The sequence below is a fragment of the Scylla paramamosain genome, chromosome 26 (assembly GCF_035594125.1).
Source record: "Scylla paramamosain isolate STU-SP2022 chromosome 26, ASM3559412v1, whole genome shotgun sequence".
NCBI lineage: Eukaryota > Metazoa > Arthropoda > Malacostraca > Decapoda > Portunidae > Scylla > Scylla paramamosain.
In genome coordinates this window covers 6,652,501-6,673,119 of record NC_087176.1, presented here as the reverse complement: position 1 = coordinate 6,673,119, position 20,619 = coordinate 6,652,501, and the positions used below count along the sequence as shown (strand labels likewise).

General features: G+C 39.7%; 1 protein-coding gene across 1 annotated transcript in view; it reads right to left on the bottom strand.

Annotated features, from left to right (window-relative positions):
- Nucleotides 1-20,619, bottom strand: part of LOC135113506 (cytosolic Fe-S cluster assembly factor NUBP1-like) — a 248,727-nt gene that overhangs the window by 218,743 nt on the left and 9,365 nt on the right. The window contains exon 2 of the mRNA XM_064028747.1: nucleotides 15,681-15,758. Within this exon, the coding sequence (XP_063884817.1) occupies nucleotides 15,681-15,758 (78 nt within the window). The remainder of the gene's footprint in view (nucleotides 1-15,680; nucleotides 15,759-20,619) is intronic.

Sequence of the window (20,619 nt, the reverse complement as noted above, 5' to 3'; positions counted from 1 at the left end):
AGGGGGGGCAGGGGAGGAACGGGATACGAGGAGGTGGAAGGCAGCCAGCCAGCCATGCGCTCCACTCACAACAAAACGCTTATATTTTTAAAAATTCTAGAGGCTTCATATGGGGAGCTGGGTCAAAACAAATTACAGTAGTGTAGCCCACCCCCTTCCCTACACACTGCTGCAGACTCAACTCTCAAAGAGAAATTCAAGTGGAGAATGTTAACTCTAGTTTTACATAAAACTTACAGCAACTTTGGCTTCTCTCGACTCGACGCGTCTACTACTGGTCCAAGTCCCGCGCTCCTCTCTCTCTCTCTCTCTCTCTCTCTCTCTCTCTCTCTCAACTATATATATATATATATATATATATATATATATATATATATATATATATATATATATATATATATATATATATATAAAATTGAATAGAGATAAGCAAAAAAAAATACGAATGAATAAATAAAACAAAAGTAACTCCGGCAAATAAACAAATAGCACGAAATAATATATATATATATATATATATATATATATATATATATATATATATATATATATATATATATATATATATATATATATATATATATATATATTGTAATTCCTGAACCTACACTAGTATAGGTGAGAACTCAACACAACAAGAACACTATAAACATTCCCATTACATTTATGAACGATGCATGTTATGAGATTATGATGAAACACGTCTGGACTCCACACTCTCGCCCTGCTGCATTAAAACAAGCGAAATAATGAAGGCAGAACATAAAACTGAGGATATGTAACGGATATCAGTTATTTGATTTCCACGTAGAGAGAAATTATAGCAAAACAAGACTGTATGCTAAAAGAATAAATAGATACGAAAAAAAAAAATTTGTAGGTACTGATGAATAAAAGTCTAAGCAATCTACACGTTTATAGACACTATTGTAATAAAGATAAAACGTCAAGAAAGTGAAATTCCATGACATAAGAGAGAGACAATGACAGAGAAACAGCGACCGAGATTTGAGACGAGAGAAAACAGAAGCAGAAAACGGAAGATCGAGAGAGACAGAGACTTAGACACAAACAAATAGAGAGAGAGAAAACAGAAGCAGAAAACGGAAGATCAAGAGACACAGAGACTTAGACACAAACAGAGAGAAAACAGAAGCAGAAAATGGAAGATCGAGAGAGACAGAGACTTAGACACAAACAAATAGAGAGAGAGGGAGAGAGAAAAGAGATGAGATAGACAGAAAAAAAAGTAAATAAAAACACAGAAATAGATAAGAGAGAGAGAGAGAGAGAGAGAGAGAGAGAGAGAGAGAGAGAGAGAGAGAGAGAGAGAGAGAGAGAGGAGAGAGAGAGAGAGAGAGAGAGAGAGAGAAAGAGGAAACAATCCCACAAATGAACGTTGCAAACCTCAAGCAGAAGCAGCGTGATAAATACAAGTAAGAAGGAAACACGGGAGTAATTACGAGTCATTAGCGTGGGAATCTTCACCTCAGACGCACGGGAAGGGAGGGTAAGGGAGAGGCGGGAGGGAATAAGGGATGAGGAGGGAGGGGTTGCTTCTCCTTGGTTGGACAGTACTTCATTATGCTCGGCGGGAAGGACTGAGCCGATTAAATGTTAAGATCCTTAAGCTATGAATTGCAGATGAAAGTGTCCAGGCAAGGCAGGAGGGCCACACACACACACACATACACACAAGCTCATGCACGCAAGCGCACATAAGATACACAGATACACACACACACGCACGAACTCATACACAGATACACACACACACACACACATACACACACACACACACAGAATTTACAAGCATTACATAATCCATAATCTGATGAGAGAGAGAGAGAGAGAGAGAGAGAGAGAGAGAGAGAGAGAGAGAGAGAGAGAAACTTAATAAAGAAAAACACACACACACACACACACACACACACACACACTAAAGCAGCAAGCCACCCCTTCACGCACTAACAATCACCACTGGACAACGTAACAAGTCGAATATCAAACTTAGCCTGGCTGTTAGGGGGATTCCCAACAGTGCGAGGGCTTCAAGAGGCTCCGAGTGAGAGTGAATGAGTGAGACTGACTCGGCGAGGAGACTCAGCACTGCTTGGTCTCCAGGATCTGAATTGAGACGCTCCGTGGGGCTCGAACTGTGAGTCTTGTACAAGGAAATGTTTGAGTGACTGCTTGCTACACACACACTGAGAGAGAGAGAGAGAGAGAGAGAGAGAGAGAGAGAGAGAGAGAGAGAGACTTGGAGTGTGTCTGGCTTCCTACGTGTGTTGTCATGTTGTAAAGTTGTGGTGGGGGAAAGATCACAAGGTTCAGTAGGTCATAAGGGAAAATTTTTGTCATAGATAAATGATAAGTTGGTTTTCAGATAGTGATAGGTAAAAAAAGTTAATAGGGAGATATTACAACTATAAGAGCTATTACAACGGTCCAGTTCGTCAAAAGGAAGAATGTTGTGACAGACAAAGGAGCTGGTTTTCAAATAGAGTGATAGATGAATGGAAGACTCAGTAATCAGACTGTTAGTGCTAGAGTGATAGATGAATAGAAGACTCAGTAATCAGACTGTTAGTGCTGAGTACAATGGGAGCTATTACAACTATGACAACCCAATTACAATACCCAACTCGTAACACGGGAAAATGTTATGAAGGAATTGGTTTCCAGATAGTGATAGATAAATGACAGATAGATGATGATAGGTAGATGATGATAGATAGATAGATAAATGAATAGTAGCTTCTCAAATAATGATTGATAAATAGTCAACTGGGATACATTTATTACAGCTCTTACAACCATTATAAAGGTCGAGCTCGTCAGAAGGGAAAGTACTGCTGTAATACAGAAGGAACTGGTTCTAAAATAAATTAATGCAATAATCAGTAATCAAGTTGTTAATGCTTGGTCATTAAGGAGCGACTACAACTGTTACAAGTGTTGCAACAGTCCAACTCGACGCAAGGGAAAATACTGGTGTTATAAACACGAGGGAATTGGTGATAGATTAATGGAACAGACTCAGCAATCAGATTGTTAGTGCGGAGTTATTAGGGAGATTTAGAAGACAGACTTATGGATGGGAATGATTGGTAGAAATAGGAAGGTATGCTTTATATGAATGGAAAAAAAGTATCTATGCGTGTCAATCAAAATAATAAAGAAACCTAACATCTTGCGAGTTTATGCTGAGAGTCACAAAGAATAACAGTCAATTTCTCGACTTGTGTATTTGAAGAAAGTCGTTGTTTCTTTCCATTAAGACTTAACTTCAGCTTCGTGGAAGGAACTCATCACAACCTCCAGCATAATAAAAATAAATTAGTTCTCAGAATGGTATATGAAAGGAATTTCAGTAATAAGGTTGTTATTGTTGAGTCAACAGATGAATGGAATAGACTCACATTGCTAATGTAGAGTGAAAGGGAAGCTTAGAAGATTTATAAGTTATAGACAGAGATGATAGTGAAAACAGGTAGGCACGATTTATACAGGGACTGCCACATGTACTAGAATTAATGAATTCTTGCAACTTCCCTTACGTTCTTATGAAAATTGAAATTGAAATAAATCGGCATAGAAAAATAGGACGAGAAAAGGAAACAGACAAAAGTTTTATACAGGGAATGCCACGTGTACATCGCATGACTTCTTGCAGCTTTTCGATGTTCTTATGAAAACAGACTGAAATACTCTGACACAGCTAGAAGAGGTCGAGGAGTGTCAAGTGCGGTGACTTACTTGGAACAATAAGCTGATAACGTTTTTTTTTCAGGAAGCACAGTCAGCGATACATTCAGTTGATAGTCAGGAAATCATTACAACGTTCAACTTAACATATGAGATGTTAAATGTGAAGAATAGCTATTCTCTCTCTCTCTCTCTCTCTCTCTCTCTCTCTCTCTCTCTCTCTCTCTCTCTCTCTCAAAACTTCAGAATTCACTTCCGCTTCATTAGAGAAATTCATCACAACATCTACGTAGCATCACGAACCCCCCACCTCTCTCTCTCTCTCTCTCTCTCTCTCTCTCTCTCTCTCTCTCTCTCTCTCTCTCTCTCTGCAATTCTCGACACGTAGCGGATTTTTCATGGGTACATAACGTGCTACTAGATTACTTTTTCCCTTAACTTTTCGCAACGTGTTAATTCGTGTTTGGCAATACAGACGGGGACACGCTGACGGTTCGCCGCGTTCGGGAAACTGCATCAGAATCACGAGTCTTCAATCTGACCTGCCCAGCGCACCCACTTCATGATAACCGGAAGAATCACGTGTGTACTCGTACTTCTCTCTCTCTCTCTCTCTCTCTCTCTCTCTCTCTCTCTCTCTCTCTCTCTCTGTTTTTTTCTTACAATCATTATTTTTCTTTTTCATTTCCTTTCTATATCCTTCCTTCCTTTTTTTCTTACTCATTTATTTACCTTCTCAACTCCACCGGTCTCTCTCTCTCTCTCTCTCTCTCTCTCTCTCTCTCTCTCTCTCTCTCTCTCTCTGACGCAGTAGTCTCGTCCTTCCATTTGTCATTTGGCGCATTTTTCATTGCAAGCCACTCCTGACATATCCCGTGTTATTTTGTAGCCATTTCTAAATATCATAGTAGCTAGAGATACTCTTCTAATCTTTCTTCTTCCTTTCAGGGTTTAGTGCTTTGAACCATAGTTTACTGCAGTGGAAATTATAAATATTGAAGCATCTTTAATCAGAAACTGCTGATATATCGTTTGTAGTTCTGCAGTCACTTTTAAATATTACACTAGCTGAAACTTCAAAACTCTCTTTTAATGCTTCCTCTCACTTGCAGGTGCTCGCAAAGATTACCCATTAAATTGCCTCTGAGAGATTCCTTATACTGGCTCAAAATTGCAAAACTCTTCTTTTAATCCTCCTTCTCCTTCTATGTGTTTGTAAAGAATATGTATATTGCCTCAGACATTAATTTTCGTTCTACAGTCACTTCTGAATATCATGCTAGCTTGAAATTTAAAATCTCTGTTATTCTACTGTAAAGACTGTTGAAACTCCTCTGACATTCCTTTTCGTTGTACAACCATTTCTAAACATTATACTACTCTGAAAATGAAAAAAAAAACTCTTTAATCCTTCCTTTTACTTGTACTTGGCTGGGAAGATTATTGAAACACTTCTGAGATGTTCCTTTTTCGTTCTACAGCCATTTATAAACACTATACTACCCTGGAATTGGAAAAACACTAATCTTGTAATCCTTTCGTTCTTTGCACGTGGCTGTGAAGATTTTTTAAACGCCTCAGATTTATTCCTCTCAGTTCTACAGTCTTCTCTAAACATACCGAATTGAAATTGTAAAACTCTTTTCTTTTAATCTCTTTCTTCCTCCCACATGCTTTTAAAGATCGTTGAAATGCCGCTGAGATATTCGTTTTCGTTGTGCAGTCTCCTCTAAATATTATACCGCCTCCAAATTGAAAAACTCTACACTTCTAATCATCTTCTTTCTTGTAGTGATTGTAAAGTTTGGTAAAGATTGTGTACAGTATCTTTAATGCTTTGATGTGTTGCTTATCGTAGTGAAAATAAAAAAAAAGACACTGAAGCTTGGGCAGAGAATGAACGAATGTATCTGCTCATTTTACGTCTACACTCAGCAAAGGAGATAGGAGAAAAGACTGAAACAAACCGGAAACAAATAGTAGAAGTGACATAAACGAAGCAAAAAAGAAACAATACTAGTGACAAACGAAGAAAAAAACAGTAGTAGTGACAGGAACAAAGTGGAAACAAACATTGGTCGTTACAGAAATAAAGAAAAAACACAACATCAACAACAAAACAGTAGTAATAGTGACAAACAATAAAAACAAGCAGTAGTAGTGACAGAAATAAGGAAAAACAGTAGTAGTGACTAACTAATGGGGAACATACGCCGGGGGGCGCGTCGCCTCACTCACCAGCCGCCTCCACCCAAGGCGATCCCTCCGAGCGAGCTCCCATGCGGCCGCCCTGTCCATCCCGAGCCGATCCCGGCATGATCTATGGAGTTTCCCCAGCCACGAGTTGCGTGGCCGTCCCCTTGGTCTCCTCCACTCAGGGTTGTCTCTTACAGAGATAATCCTATGAACAGGGTCAACGTCAGGGAGGCGAACCACATGCCCGTATAGCCGGAGCTGGCGTTCACGGACTATGCTGGTAATAGACCTCAAGCCAGTTTCATGAAGCAGTCGCTGGTTTGACACAGTCATTCCAGCGATACCCCATGATTCTGCGAAGGCACTTGGTACCAAAGACATCGAGACGTCTCCCCAAGCCACTGTTAAGTGTCCATGTCTCACAGCCATACAGCAAGACAGGGAGCATCAGCGACTTGAAGACACGGATCTTTGTCCGCTTGCATAGATATCGACAACGCCATATACTCGTGTTGAGCGAGTTCATAACACCGTGGGCCAGAACAATCCGTCGAGTGACTTCCTGGTCAGAACCACCATTGTTATGAACTACGCTACCAAGGTAGGTGAAATTCTCCAACACCTCAATGTCCTCGTCACATGCATGGACAGACCGGACTGTGTCGTCTAGTAAGCCTCCAAACGCCTGGACCTTGGTCTTGGTCCAGGAGACCTCAAGTCTCAGAGGTTTCACCTCCTCATGCAGTGCCTCAAGGGCCATGACCAGGGCATCCAACGATTCCGCGAGCAATACAGCCTCATCGGCAAAAACATGGTCGGTGACCCTGGTATTACCAACAGACGCTCCACAATGACTTTGATCTACAACCTTACCCAATACCCAGTCCATGTAAGTGTTGAAGAGCGATGGAGCAAGAACGCATCCCTGCCTCACCCCTGAGTTCACAGGGAAGAAGTCAGAGATGCCGCTCCCACACTTCACTGCACTTTCAGTCCTGGAGTATAGACCAGTCATAAGACCAATAATCCTTGCAGGAATCCCACGGACATCCAGAATATCCCAGAGTGTCCCACGATGCACTGAATCAAACACCTTTTTGAGATCAACATAAGCTGCAAGTAGCCCCTGCCGAAACTCAAGTCGCCGTTCCATAAGGACTTGGCTCAGGGTCACACAGACTAGCCGATTGACCTCTCCGAGCCAGGAGAGGCCGCCCATCTAGGCCTGAATAAGGGACCAAAGAGGTGTGTTGCTAGCCCAGGCGCGCAGCTGGAGCATCGCTCAGCCTCCAGGACACGGCAAACATGTGGGAGGGCTCACCCTCATGAGGAGGGCTCACCCTCAACAGTAGTAGTGAGGAAAAAAAAAGAAAAAACAGTAGCGGTGACAGAAACAAAACATAAAAGTAGTAGTGACAAACACAATAAAAACAAACAATAACAGTGACAGAAACGAAGGAAAAACGTAGTAGTAGTAGTGACAAACAAAACAAAAACAGTAGTAGTAGTGACAGAAACAAAACAAAATTAGTAGCAGTAGTGACAGAAACAAAACAAAAATAGTAGTGATGACAAACAAAACAAACAACAGTGGTAGTGACAAACAAAACAAAAAACATCAGTAGTGACAGAAACAAAACAGTAGTACTAGTGACACAAACAAAACAAACAGTAGTACTATTGACAAACAAAAACAAACAGTAGTACTAGTGACACAAACAAAACAGTAGTACTAGTGACACAAACAAAAACAAGCAGTAGTACTAGTGACAGGAACAAAACAAAACAGTAGTACTAGTGACACAAACAAAAACGAACAGTAGTACTAGTGACAAACAAAACAAACAGTAGTACTAGTGACACAAACAAAAAAATACAAATGTATGCGTGTTTTAACGTATGTGTGTTTTAACTGCCGCTTCACAACAGCCGAGTCAGGAGCATCAGTAGCAATGGGGAAAGTATGCAACAGCAGTAACAGTTTGCGAAGTAGCGAGAGAATTTTGTCAGAGAAGTAACAATAACAGCAGAAATAGCGGGCGTGTGTGTGCGCGTTGTTGTGTTGCTGTATTATCAAAAAAAAAAAAAAAAGTACAATACAGAGTTGAAACGCTTGCAATATTCATTCTTTCAAAGGGGGAAAAAAAGTAAAAACTAAAAGGCACGGGTTGTAAAAATACGTGGTCGATTGTAAACCAAATCCATAACAAACTGAACAATCATATGCAGTGCTGAAACGTGTTTACGCACATCGAGAACAAAGTTAATTAAAAACATTGCTAATTGTACAACCATAAAAGGAAAAGTACTGAAAGACCCAAAGCAACAATAACAGTAATAGCTGAAATAACAACAACAACAATAACAACAACAACAACAACAAACTGAAAGTAGCGTTAAAATATAGAGTAAAAGTTAGACAATGGGTAAAAACATTAACCAGTGAACCAAAATCGAGTACAAAAAAAATAACAATAATGAAAGACCAAACAACAAAAACACCACCACAACCACCACCAGCACCACCACCACCACCACCACCACCAACAACAACAACAACAACAAACTCCCATTCAAAACCACACTGATGACTGACATTCCCACTGACGCACTCACTCACTAGCATCCTTTCATCCCTCCTTTCCTCTCCCCATCATGTCAGGAACACACGTCAGCATTAGATTCAACCCTATTAGCCTTAAGAAACCCGCAGAAAATACAGGGTAGCTTTGGCCTTCCCTGGCGGACCCCGGAAGAAACTCGAGAGGAGGAGGAAAGAGGCGCCAGTTGAAAGGATGAGTTGAAGTGTTTATTGGTGCGTACTTGCCTCTCGATTCACTCACTAGGTCGTAGATTTATTATTGAACTCCTATCGGGCCAGTGAGGTGGAGTGTCAACATTGGTGCTTAGACTGGTGAATTAATAAACGGAAACTCTGATGCCTAACCTATTGGATCGATGTAAGTTTGTGAGGAAGCAAAAGAAAGATGCACTATCACTAGAAAATGTGTACCGAGTATTTTTGACATTTTAGAAGTAAGGAAAAAAAAAAAAGATGCACCGCCACTAGAGAATAAAAAGATGTATCGAATGTTTTTTGATAGTTTATGAGGAAGGAAACGAAAGATGCACGGTCATTTAGAAAAATAAAAGGCATATTCGGGAATACTGAGGAGACGGTAGTGCATAATTGAGTAAATATCATGCTAATTTTGGGAGGAAGGAAGGGAAGAATGCATCGTCACTAGAAAAAAAAACAAAAAATAAAACAAGGAAAGAAAAATAAAAGACAAGAAATTAAAGAAATGGAGTAAAATTAAATGAAAGGAAAAGAAACTCAGCATAATGAAAGGTAAGAAATTTAATAAAACGAAAGAAAAGAAAATAGATAAATATAAAATTAACGGATAAGGAATAAAACAAAGGAATAGAAAAGAAATTAAACAGAATGAAAGACAAATGAACGTAGTAAAATGAAGTGTTAGAAAAATTAAACAGAATTAAAGAAAAAAATAGATAAAAGAAATAAAGAAAATAAATGAAATAATATGAAAATATGGGAAAAAATACGAAACTGAATAAAAGGAAAACAAAAACAAGTAACTAGCAGCACAGAAAAAAAAAGACCCACCTCTCCACCCACAGTCAAAAATGAAAAAAAAATCTTGACAGTACCGAAACAACCCCCCCCCCTCCCCAACCCTGGCCCTCTCTGGAATATCGTGGGTGTCGCCCCTTCCATCTGAGAGTACTCCTGCCACGGGATGGATAAAAGATCCTAAATAATTTGACACGTCTGGGAGGAAATACGATGCGTGACAGGCAGAGCAAAGTTTGTGAAAATTTTAGTAGAAAAGTTTGGGAAATTCCCATGAAAACTGAAGTAACAGACTAATGAAATAGTAAAACTATTTCAGTAAAAAAGTAATAAAAAGTAGTAAAATAGATAATTAGGAAGAATATGTAACTAAAAATACGCACTGTCTTCCTATTAGTTAAGAAAAAAACATATTTTTTCTAGTAGAGGAAAATTATAAGAAAGTAACCGTAAAAATGAAAAAGAAAATTGAAATAATAAAGAAGAATTAGGAGACGAGGAAAATAATGAACTAAAAATAAATAATGCTCTCTTAGGTCAGAAAAAATCATTCTTTTTAGTACTGGAAAATCTTTGTGGAAAATTATGAGAAAGCCTACATGAAAATAAAATGAGACAGATATATAGAAAAATGAAAATTAGGAAGAATGAAATTAGAAATGCATAGTCATCTTAATATTATGTTCTTCATATTATTAGTATAAAATTTTAGATCCCTATAAAAATACAAGTTAGAAAATTTGTGAAAAAAAAAGACGAGACAAAAATAACAAAAAAAAAGGAGGAACAATTAAAAAAAAAAAAAAAAAATTCCTTATAGATCAGAAAAATACATCTTTCTAGTAGTGGTAATTTTTATATCACTAAAAAAATCTAGTTAGTGAAAAAATAAGAGCAATAAATATAAGACACAAAAAAAAAAAAAAATAAAATTATATATATATATATATATATATATATATATATATATATATATATATATATATATATATATATATATATATATATATATATATATATATATATATATATATATATATATATATATATATATATATATATATATATATATATATATATATATATATATATATATATATATAAAGGAACAATAATACACTAGAATACACAATATCTTCCTAGCAGATATAAAGAAAAAAATTATATTAGGGAAAAAAATTTAAGTCCTTACAAAAGAAACAACTCAATCCCAGGCAGATAAGGCCAGAAGTGGGGGGAAAAAATAGATGAAAAATTAGAAAGAAAAACTGTCTTCGATCACTTTTTTTTTTTCCTATTAGAGAAAACAGTAAAGAAAATTGTGAAAGTTCTGGAACAAAATCAAATCCATATGAAGTCAAAGGAAGAAAACAGGACAGGAATAATAAAAACAATAATAATAAAAAGAAACAAACAAATAAGTAAATAAATAAACAAACAAACAAATAAATAAAAAAAAATTTGAAAAAAACAAACTTTACACAATTTCTTCTCCAAGAGGAAGATAAAAAGTAAAAACAACCTTTCATTTATTTTGCACGTCCACCTTGTAGTCAGAAACAGAAAAAAACACCCACACACACACACACAAAAAAAAAAAGGGGGGGATAAAAAAAAAAAAAAAAAAACGGAGAAGCATCAATACGGAACACATTTTCTTTAACACTATAGAAAAAAAAAGATGAAGGGGAAACTACTGTATTACCCCCAGCGGCCAATTTATAAGAGCTCCCACCGTTGCCTCGTATTGTACTTTATATTAGCACTTTACCTAGACCAGTGCATAATGTTACTACCTCACTATTGCTCCCAAGGATAAACATTACGGGGCGGTTCCTCTCATAAACATAACTATTCACTTTTCTTAGTTTTAGTGACCAAATACAGGGTTAATATAGACACAACGAGCCAGATGGAGTGGAGAGAGAGAGAGAGAGAGAGAGAGAGAGAGAGAGAGAGAGAGAGAGAGAGAGAGAGAGAGAGAGAGAGAGAGAGAGAGAGAGAGAGAGAGAGAGAGAGAAAATCTGATAGGAGGAAAAGGTGATGGAATGGAGGCATAAAAGGAGGGATTGATGGAGGGGGTGGAGAGAAAAGTGGAGGTATGAATGAATGAAAGGAGCGGTTATGTAATGCAAGTATAGATGAATGGAGGGATGGAAAAAGGGATAGATGGAGGTATAGCGGGTGGAGGGAAAGCCTAAGGGAAGAATGGAAGGAGAGATGGAGAGAAAGATGGAAATATGACACGGAGGGAAGGATTATGGAAGGGATGGATGGACAGGTTATAGAAGAGATGGATGGAAGGAAAGATGGAGGCATTGGGAGGGAGGTTATGTGAGATATTGATGGATGGGTGGATGGACAGACTGAAGAGGTATAAAAGGAGAGAGACATGCGATGGATGGATGGATGAATGGAAGAGAGAGAGGGGGAGAGAAAAAAAAAAAAAAGATAGGAGATATAGAAAAGCCGCTTCCCTTCCTCACTCCCTCTCCCCCCTCTCCCTTCCTCTCCCCCATCCTCTTAATTCAAGCTGGAGTGAAAGACAAACGAAGGGGCGAATACATGGAGGGAGGAGAGGGAAGCGCGTTCAATTCCCTCACTCCCTTTTTCTCTCCACTCTCCATCAGTAACCCCTGTCACCTCTACTTCTGTCTCTTTTTATTCTCCCTATCATGCCCTCTTTCACTTGTTTCCCTTTTTATTTTCTCCAACATTCCATCTTTCTTTCCCCCTTCTTTCATTCTTTATCTGTGAAAACACTGCTCTCTCTTTTCCTGTATTTTTTCATTGTATATTTCATCACTCACTTGTCCTCTCCCTCTCCTCCCCCAAACAACATTCCTCTTTCACTCCTTCTCTTATCTCATTCCCAATCCACGAAAAGCCTTTGTTCTCTCTTTTTCTTATCTCTCGTTCTCTATCTCTTCTTCTCTCACTCTTTTCTCATTCTCTCCCTCTACTCGCCCGAACAACACTACTTCTTCGCTTCCTCTCTTCTTTCATTCCCTATCTAGGAAAATACTCTTAGCCCTCTTTTTTTTTCCCTATCTATCGTTCTCTATCTCTACTCTCACTTTCCTCTAATTCTTTCCCCATCTGCTCTTCCTTATTCCCCAATCAACATCACCTTTACTACCATGACTTCCACCTCCAGCTCTCATTTTCCTCTCTCCCTCCCCATCTCTACTCTCCTTCATTCCTTAATCTTTATTTTACTACCTATGCACCTACGTCCAGCCATCACTCCCCTCTCATTCTCCCTATATCTACTCTCCCTTACTCCCCAATCAACATTCCCTATGCACCAACCTCTAGCACTCACTTCCCTCCCCCTTTCGTCTCGACCTCTCACTCACTCTCCCCATCAACAGTTCCAGCCTCTTTCTACCCTTCGCTCTCCACCTTAAAGCCGCCCACATTCACAGCCACGACCTTCCCTGCTGTGCCGCTTTATACGCGCCCAGAGACCCCACACCACCTCGCTATTATGTCGTATCTTCCATTGCGTGTTTCTGCCGAAGACGCCCAAGGAAGCCGCGGCGGTCACATGTATGTTGTGCTTCAGGGAGAACGATTACTAATAGGCGTGAGTGAGTGTGGTGTGCTTGTGTGACGAGTCGTTTTGATCTTTAGCGTTTTGGCGTTTTGGTGACTTTTTTAAGGTTTCTCTCATCAACTGTCTTTTTTTTTTAGTGTTTCTTGCTTTGCTCTCTCTCTCTCTCTCTCTCTCTCTCTCTCTCTCTCTCTCTCTCTCTCTCTCTCTCTCTCTCTCTCTCTCTCTCTCTCTCTCTAACCTGCAGTATTTTTTTTTCTTTTTGTCTGTTTCTTCCCCTGCGTTCCTTTCTTTGGATCTTTCTTCCCTTGCTTCTATTTTTTGCGGGTTAGGTTTCTTCCCTTTCTTGCCTCTGTAGCTTCAACTACCAATGCCAACTAGAGGACGTTTGCTTAAAGTAATTTGCTAGTTCTTGATTACTGTTTCTTCCTGTCTGTTTCCCCTTGCCTCTCAGAATAATACTGGATGGTTGGACTGATGCTTAATATATCTAATAGTGATCTCAGTTTGCTTACATTATATTATTTTTTTTCTCTCTCTCGCTTCTCATGGCTCTCAGAATTATAACAGATGGCTGGATTGATATTTAATATTCCTAACAGTGATCTGCGCCTCATCACACAACAGGAACAAACAGGCAACATCTGCTTAACTTGAACTGAACCTTACGAGCATTACTACGGCGTCTACTCGGGAGCAGCTTCAGGATCACAGCAAGGCCAAACTCTATGAAAACTTGTGCACTTCGGCGAGATCCAACGAGCACTAATGGCGCATCCACGTGAAGGAAACACACGTACAATCACTCGGGCGCAGTTTTCCCCTTGAATCTCAGCGCTGAACAACATGCGTGGGTGATTATGGCAAGACTTCTCTGATGGTGTGCACTGTACAAGTATAGTGTCATACTGAATTATTACATGAACGTTTTCATCTGTAAGCTTGGTTAAATTAGGTTTGGATTCATTCAGTTCATTCATTAACTTCATTGTTGATCACTTCATTGAGTAGAGTAGACCTTTTCCTCTCACGGCACACCAAGCCAGGCGCTAAAATGGGCGAAGCACACCTTCAATATTCAAGTGGAACTAATAAATGCTAATAAACCTTCATACGACCGGTGGATTAAGGATTGCCAGGTCGCACATAGTGTGGTATGCTCGCTCTCAAATAGAGTATAATATAAATTCACAATCAATTAAATTAACTGTCATTAAGCTGTGACCCATGAGTATCATACTCGTAGATGTCACGTTTGCCACGTGCGCGTTGTTTGGAGGAGGACCAATCTTCCTTCCTGAATTCCTACTGCACACTTGCAGTTACTTCGCGGCACACTGCTTGAAAATTAGTGCCTGACTTGAAAGAAAAAGCGTCATAATTCAGGAAGGAATAAACATGTTTGTCAGTATCTGAAAATCATTCCCATGATACTCCAAGAATATTCAAAGCGTATATGTTTAGTGGAAAGTGTGCAGCGCAGCGAGGAATGCCTGGGGTGACCTTAGGAGTGACGTGACGAGACAGACGAGGATGGATACAAGAAAAATTACGAAGTATGAGGCAGTGTGGCACAACCAGGCGAACGCATCAAGCACACCACTGACGAAGTTCAAAGTTCGAACAGTTGGTGGATATATACACATGAATCCCCACTAGTGTATGGTTATGTATTTGTATGAAAGCAGTAATACATACTTGAGATAAACAGGTATATTTGTTGCATAAACTCTAACATAAAAAAAAAAAAAGTCTTAACTCTTCTCTAACTCACTGCCTTCAGCCTTTCTCATCGCTGCAATGTTGCATTTCTTGCTATTTTCTACAACTATTTTCATGCCAACTGCTCTCCTGATCTTACTGACTGTATGCCTCACCTCCCGCACCATCGCTGCACAAGACTTTCTTCTTTCTCTCACCCCTATTTTGTTCACCTCTCTAAAGCAAAAGTTAACCAGTATTCTCAATCATTCATCCCTCTCAATGGTAAACTCTATAACTCCCTGCCTACTTTTGTATTTCCACCCTCCTATGACTTAAACTCTTTCAATGAAAGATGGAGGATTCAAGACCCTTATCCTGTAATTTTCGACTCTGTTCGGGTGCCGGTACTTCAGTGGATTTTTTTTTTTTTTTCTGTTTCGTTGCCCTTAGTCGGTGCCCCTCCTACATAAAAAAAAAAAAAAAAAAAAAAATTACGTTTGGTGTAGTGGTCACGGAGGCGGTGCGGCCTAGGCTTGTGCGGTGTTGTGGCAACCAGTGCCGCCTTCAGTCCTGAAACTGACCACACCGGCGCCCAAACAGCGATACATATTCGTGAAACAGACTAGAAATACTACAGTGAAATATAAAAACTGAATAGTCACAAATGCGTACTGGTGAGGCAGGGACTAGAATTACTGAAAACAGTGAGTCATATGGAAGTATTGTGCAGGGCTGCAAATAGACCACAGGTCATCCGGACATCACCAATTTTGTTTACATGGACCAGTGAAGGAAAACAGAAAACAATCCGCAGCTCTGCCTTTATTACGTCCTCGCTTAAATGTACAGAAAGAGGAACACTAACATTTCATACTCATTCCTGAACTATGCATGTGAGGCAACTAATGCACTTCTTACCTTATGTTTTCCTGTCCACCGCGCACCACTCCCCAGCCCGCTAATCGCCACCGCTCCATTATGTTCCGCTGTTCCTGCCTTCACTCACGCCACGCTAAGTCCTCACTGTACAAGAAAACACAAGTAACACTCAGTTAATTCCCCCACTTAACGTACAAACACTTCAGGATAATTGTTAGCTCTTGCTATCCATCACTGGCACAAACAAAACAAGCACGCCACCTCGCGACAGCCCAGCGAAATATGACTCCCACAATGCTCTCCTGTGTCCCCACTACCCTTCTCTCTCCCCACTGCCCCCCTCTCCCCCACTGCCGTCCTACCTCCTCCCACTGCCGCCCACTCTGAATCTCTCCCCCCACTACCCTCCTCCTCTCTTCCCACTCCCTTCTCCCTTCTCCCTTCCCACCTTCACTCCTCTCTCACCCGTTTCCGTCCTTGTTTTCCTATGGCGGTTATCTGTCGGTACTCAATACGGTTCACCAAGCTTCCTGACCCGCGTCCCAGCAACTCAAGATCCCTGCACCCTTTACTGTGCGCGTCTCACGGTTGTCCTGTAATGTTGTTGTTGTTGTTGGTGGTGGTCGTAATGGTGGTAGTCTGATTCGGGAACTGCATGGTGTGTGTAAGAGTCTATCTAGGCTATTTTGTTGTTGAGTTGTTATTTTTGTTGCTTGTTGTCTTGGTTAGGGAGTGGTGTTATTGTGACACTGTTTTGAGTCGAGAACTGCATGAGCTGTAAAAGGGCCTAGATTACTTTCGTAGTTTTATTTATCTATTTTTTATTTATTTATTTATTTATTTTATTTATTTATTTTTTTTTTGGTGTATGTTTAGTGTTGGCTATATTACTTCAATTCAACATCATATTTCTATTTTTTTTTCCCTAACCTTGTCACTTAAAGTAACATCTTACGTATATTAGATGGAAATAACGACTACTAGTATTATTTGGCTCCTTAGTATTTTGTGTTCCTTCTTAACAGCAATATGGAATTAGCGTTTAAACAATGATTATATCAGTTGTCCTTGTATTGTTCAGACACCTTGTAGAATTGTACTGTTTAGAAACCGGAGGATTCGTTCTTTAAATCACTTGTTTCCGTCTGTGTTGATAAAGATTTTTTTTTATGTGAACTGTTCCATACCGCACTGAAAGCGTTAATGACATCACAGCAACAGAATCGTAAGGCGCCGCTAGCGTAATCTTCTCTAGTGTGTGTCAAGGGTAAAAAACTCCCACATTCCTTGTCTTGGTGGAGATACGGAGAGACAAAAACGCAACACAGACTCACCGGTGCTTTAGGCTATTGTGAAATGTCAATCGCAGGAAAGTTATGTGGATGTTCGTTTAATATTACGCTTATCCGTGATTTTCTTTACACACCAAGATAGTTTCAATTAAGAGCGAGAGGCGAAGGTAATTGAGTAAGTCGCCAGCAGAGTACAGAGCCGAGTAATGAGAAGCCGGAATGATTGAAACACCAAGATAATAACAAGAGAATTATGTGTTCAGTCAGTTTCGTTATGATTATGTGCAGGAAAAGCGAGAGATGGATATCCAGAACTGAGGAGGGGGACTTAGAATGGGTTATTAAGGCTTTTATTCAATTTTTTCGCTTACAAGAGAAGAAATAAACAAAAGAAACAAGGAATGGAATAATATTGAATGTGTCTTTACTTAATCCTTTGCTAAAAGAATGAAAGATAAAAAGACGAGGAATGAAGAGAGATGCCAGAATACAAATGAAAATAACAACAACAACAATAACAACAACAACACTTAACCCTCACAGTGAATTCAAAGGGAGAAAAACATGGAAAGTCAAATTCTCTTTATTATACTTGCTCCTTCCCTTAGTCTCTCTCTCTCTCTCTCTCTCTCTCTCTCTCTCTCTCTCTCTCTCTCTCTCTCTCTGGAATCCTTTTAATCTTCCCATTTTCCATAATTATTTTCTGCCTTCCTTCTTAATTTCCTTCCTTCTTTCATGCTAATCCTTTCTTCCATCCTTACACTACCTCCTTCCTTCTCACACTCCAATCCTTCATATTACTCCTTCCTTTCCTTTCTTTCCTTCCTTCCTTCATGCTAATCTTTCCTTCCATCCTTCTAGCATCCTACATTACACTACTTCCTTCTCTTCTCCCATCCTTCTTATTACTCATTTCCTTCCATTCTTTCCTCCTTCCTTCCTTCCTTCCTTCCCCCTTTCTCACACTTCCATACTTCATACTCCCCCTTCCCTTTCAGCCACTCTCACCACTCACAGTCTGCACACCATCCCACCCTCATCACTGCCTCTCTGTCTTTCTCTCCGTCCCTTCCCTTCATCCATCTTCCCTACCCTTCCTTCTCTTAGTAATGGCCGTGTTGGGAGCCGCAACACACCTGGGCAACACGTCTTAAGGTGACACTCACAAGGCCTTTCACTCATGTTGTTGTGGGAGTAGCTGTGTTAATGGTAGAGGTGTTATTGTTGTTGTATTTGGGTCAGGAATAGTTGTTGTTGTTGTTGTTGTTGTTGTTGTGGTAGTGGTGTTGGGAATTGTTGGTGTTATGCTTCATGTTATTATTGACTTGGAATTATAGTTATTATTATTGATTATGAGTTGCTTTTGCTGTTGTTGTTGTTGATGTTGTTGTTGTTGTTTTGTGTGAGTAAAGGATTTTTTTTAGTTTGTAATGTTAATATTAAAAATAAAGCTGCTGCTGCTGCTGCTGATAACTTACAAATAATTTGACGTATTACGCATTAAAGGAAATTAAGAGAACAAATTTCTACCCTAGACCGACACAGGATAATTCCCACACTCACTCATAATAGATTCAAGCTCTTATTTCGCCTCCCTTATTACTCAAAGGTTATATACAACAATATATGACATTCTCGTCACTTCACAAAGCACCTGAACCCTTTTACTCCTTCACAGGCCGCTGAAATATTTTCCCCAACTTCAGGAATTTCACTAGACACCGTCACTGCGTCACTAAATAACAATTCTCGTATTTTACCTCCTCAAACCTCACAAGACATCACCACCATCACCAAAGACCACCTATAACACCATAACACCCCCTCCCCCAAAGACACCAATAATACCACAACACCACCACATCCCCAACCACAAAATGGCTGCCTCAGCACGACGCTGCCGCTCAGCGTTACGTCACCGTCACAACTCATCAACCAAATTTCAGCGGACAAGAGATCTTGGTACCACAAAAGACTCACCAACCTGATCCTGGATATCAGGGTCATACCGCCACATCACTAATGCCTCCACACACACACACACTCCATCACCACACCACACTCAAATTTATCCCCTGAGAACGCCACCCTTTTCCGCTCCCCTCAGAGCCTCTATCGTTCTAAAGAATTTGCTGACTCAGTACGAAAGCCAGACACGTATCGCCTCTCGCTTAAGAATATAAGAAATAAGGAAAGCTGCAAGAAGCGACCAGGCTTACACGTGGCAATCCCTGTATGAAATATACCTATTTCCACCTATCGTCCCCATCTATAAACCCGTCTCATCTTCTCTTAAAATTCCCTAATGTCTTAGCACTAACAACATGATTACTGAGTCCGTTCCACTCATCTACCACTCTATTTGAAAACCAATTTCTTATCTCTTTCTCAAACCTAAATTTGTCAAGCTTGAACCCGTTATTTCTTGTTCTATCCTGGTTGCTGATTCTAAGAATTTTGCTTACAACCCCTTGTTACCCTATACCACTTAAAGACTTCTATCAGGTCCCCTCTTAACCTACGTCTTTCTAAAGAATGTAAATTTAACAGCTTCAATCTCGCCTCGTAAGGAATATTCCTCATCCCGTGTATCCTTTTAGTCATTCTCCTCTGTACTGATTCTAATAGACCTATATCTTTCCTGTAATGTGGGGACCAGAACTGCACAGCGTAGTCAAGATGAGGTCTGATCAGCGCCAAATATAACTTTAATATTACTTCGGGCCTTCTACTTTTAACATTCCTAAAAATGAATCCTAATACCCTATTTGCCCTGTTTCTGGCCTCTATGCATTGCTTTCCTAGACAGAGTTCAGAGCTAACTATAACTCTTAATTTTTTTTTTCGTACCCTGAACCCACCAGAGTTTCGTTGTTTATTGTGTACCTACTGTGTGGGTTTCCTTTACCTACGCTAAGTACTTTGCATTTGTTGATATTAAACTGCATTTGCCATCTGTCCGTCCATTAATTCATCCTATCTAAATCTGCCTGCAAGGCGATGGCATCCGATTCTGACCTAATTAATCTACCTATCTTTGTGTCATCCGCAAATTTACCAACATCACTACTCATTCCACTATCCAAGTCATTGATATATATTAAAAACAACAATGGTCCTAATACTGATCCCTGTGGCACTCCACTAATTACATGTCCCCACTCGGATTTAGAGCCGTTTATTACAACTCTCTGTCGCCTGTCGCTTAGCCATGACCTAATCCAACCTAACACCTTCCCATCTATCATGTGTCCCCTAACCTTTCTCAGGAGCCTCTGATGGGGTACCTTGTCAAAAGCTTTACTAAAGTCCAGATATAAGATGTCATAACTATCACCATTATCTAATGCCTCGTACACTTTACTGTAAAGAACTTAGTTCGTCAGGCAAGACTTCCCCCTTCAACACATTCCACCTCAAATACACCTTTTCCCTTGCATATACATACATATAAAGAACTTAAATAATGAAGAGAATAATACTACATGATATAAAATGAAGAAAGAAGCCTTATACTAACTTATAACTAAGAATAAAGATATGTTTAGAAGGAAAATGGAACATGGGAGACACTAAGAAAACGTGTTCCTTTTCAGGGTAAACTCGGCCAATAACATGACACCTTATTAAAACCATCCTAACCCACACATATAACACTATCACCACCACCACCACCACAAGCACCA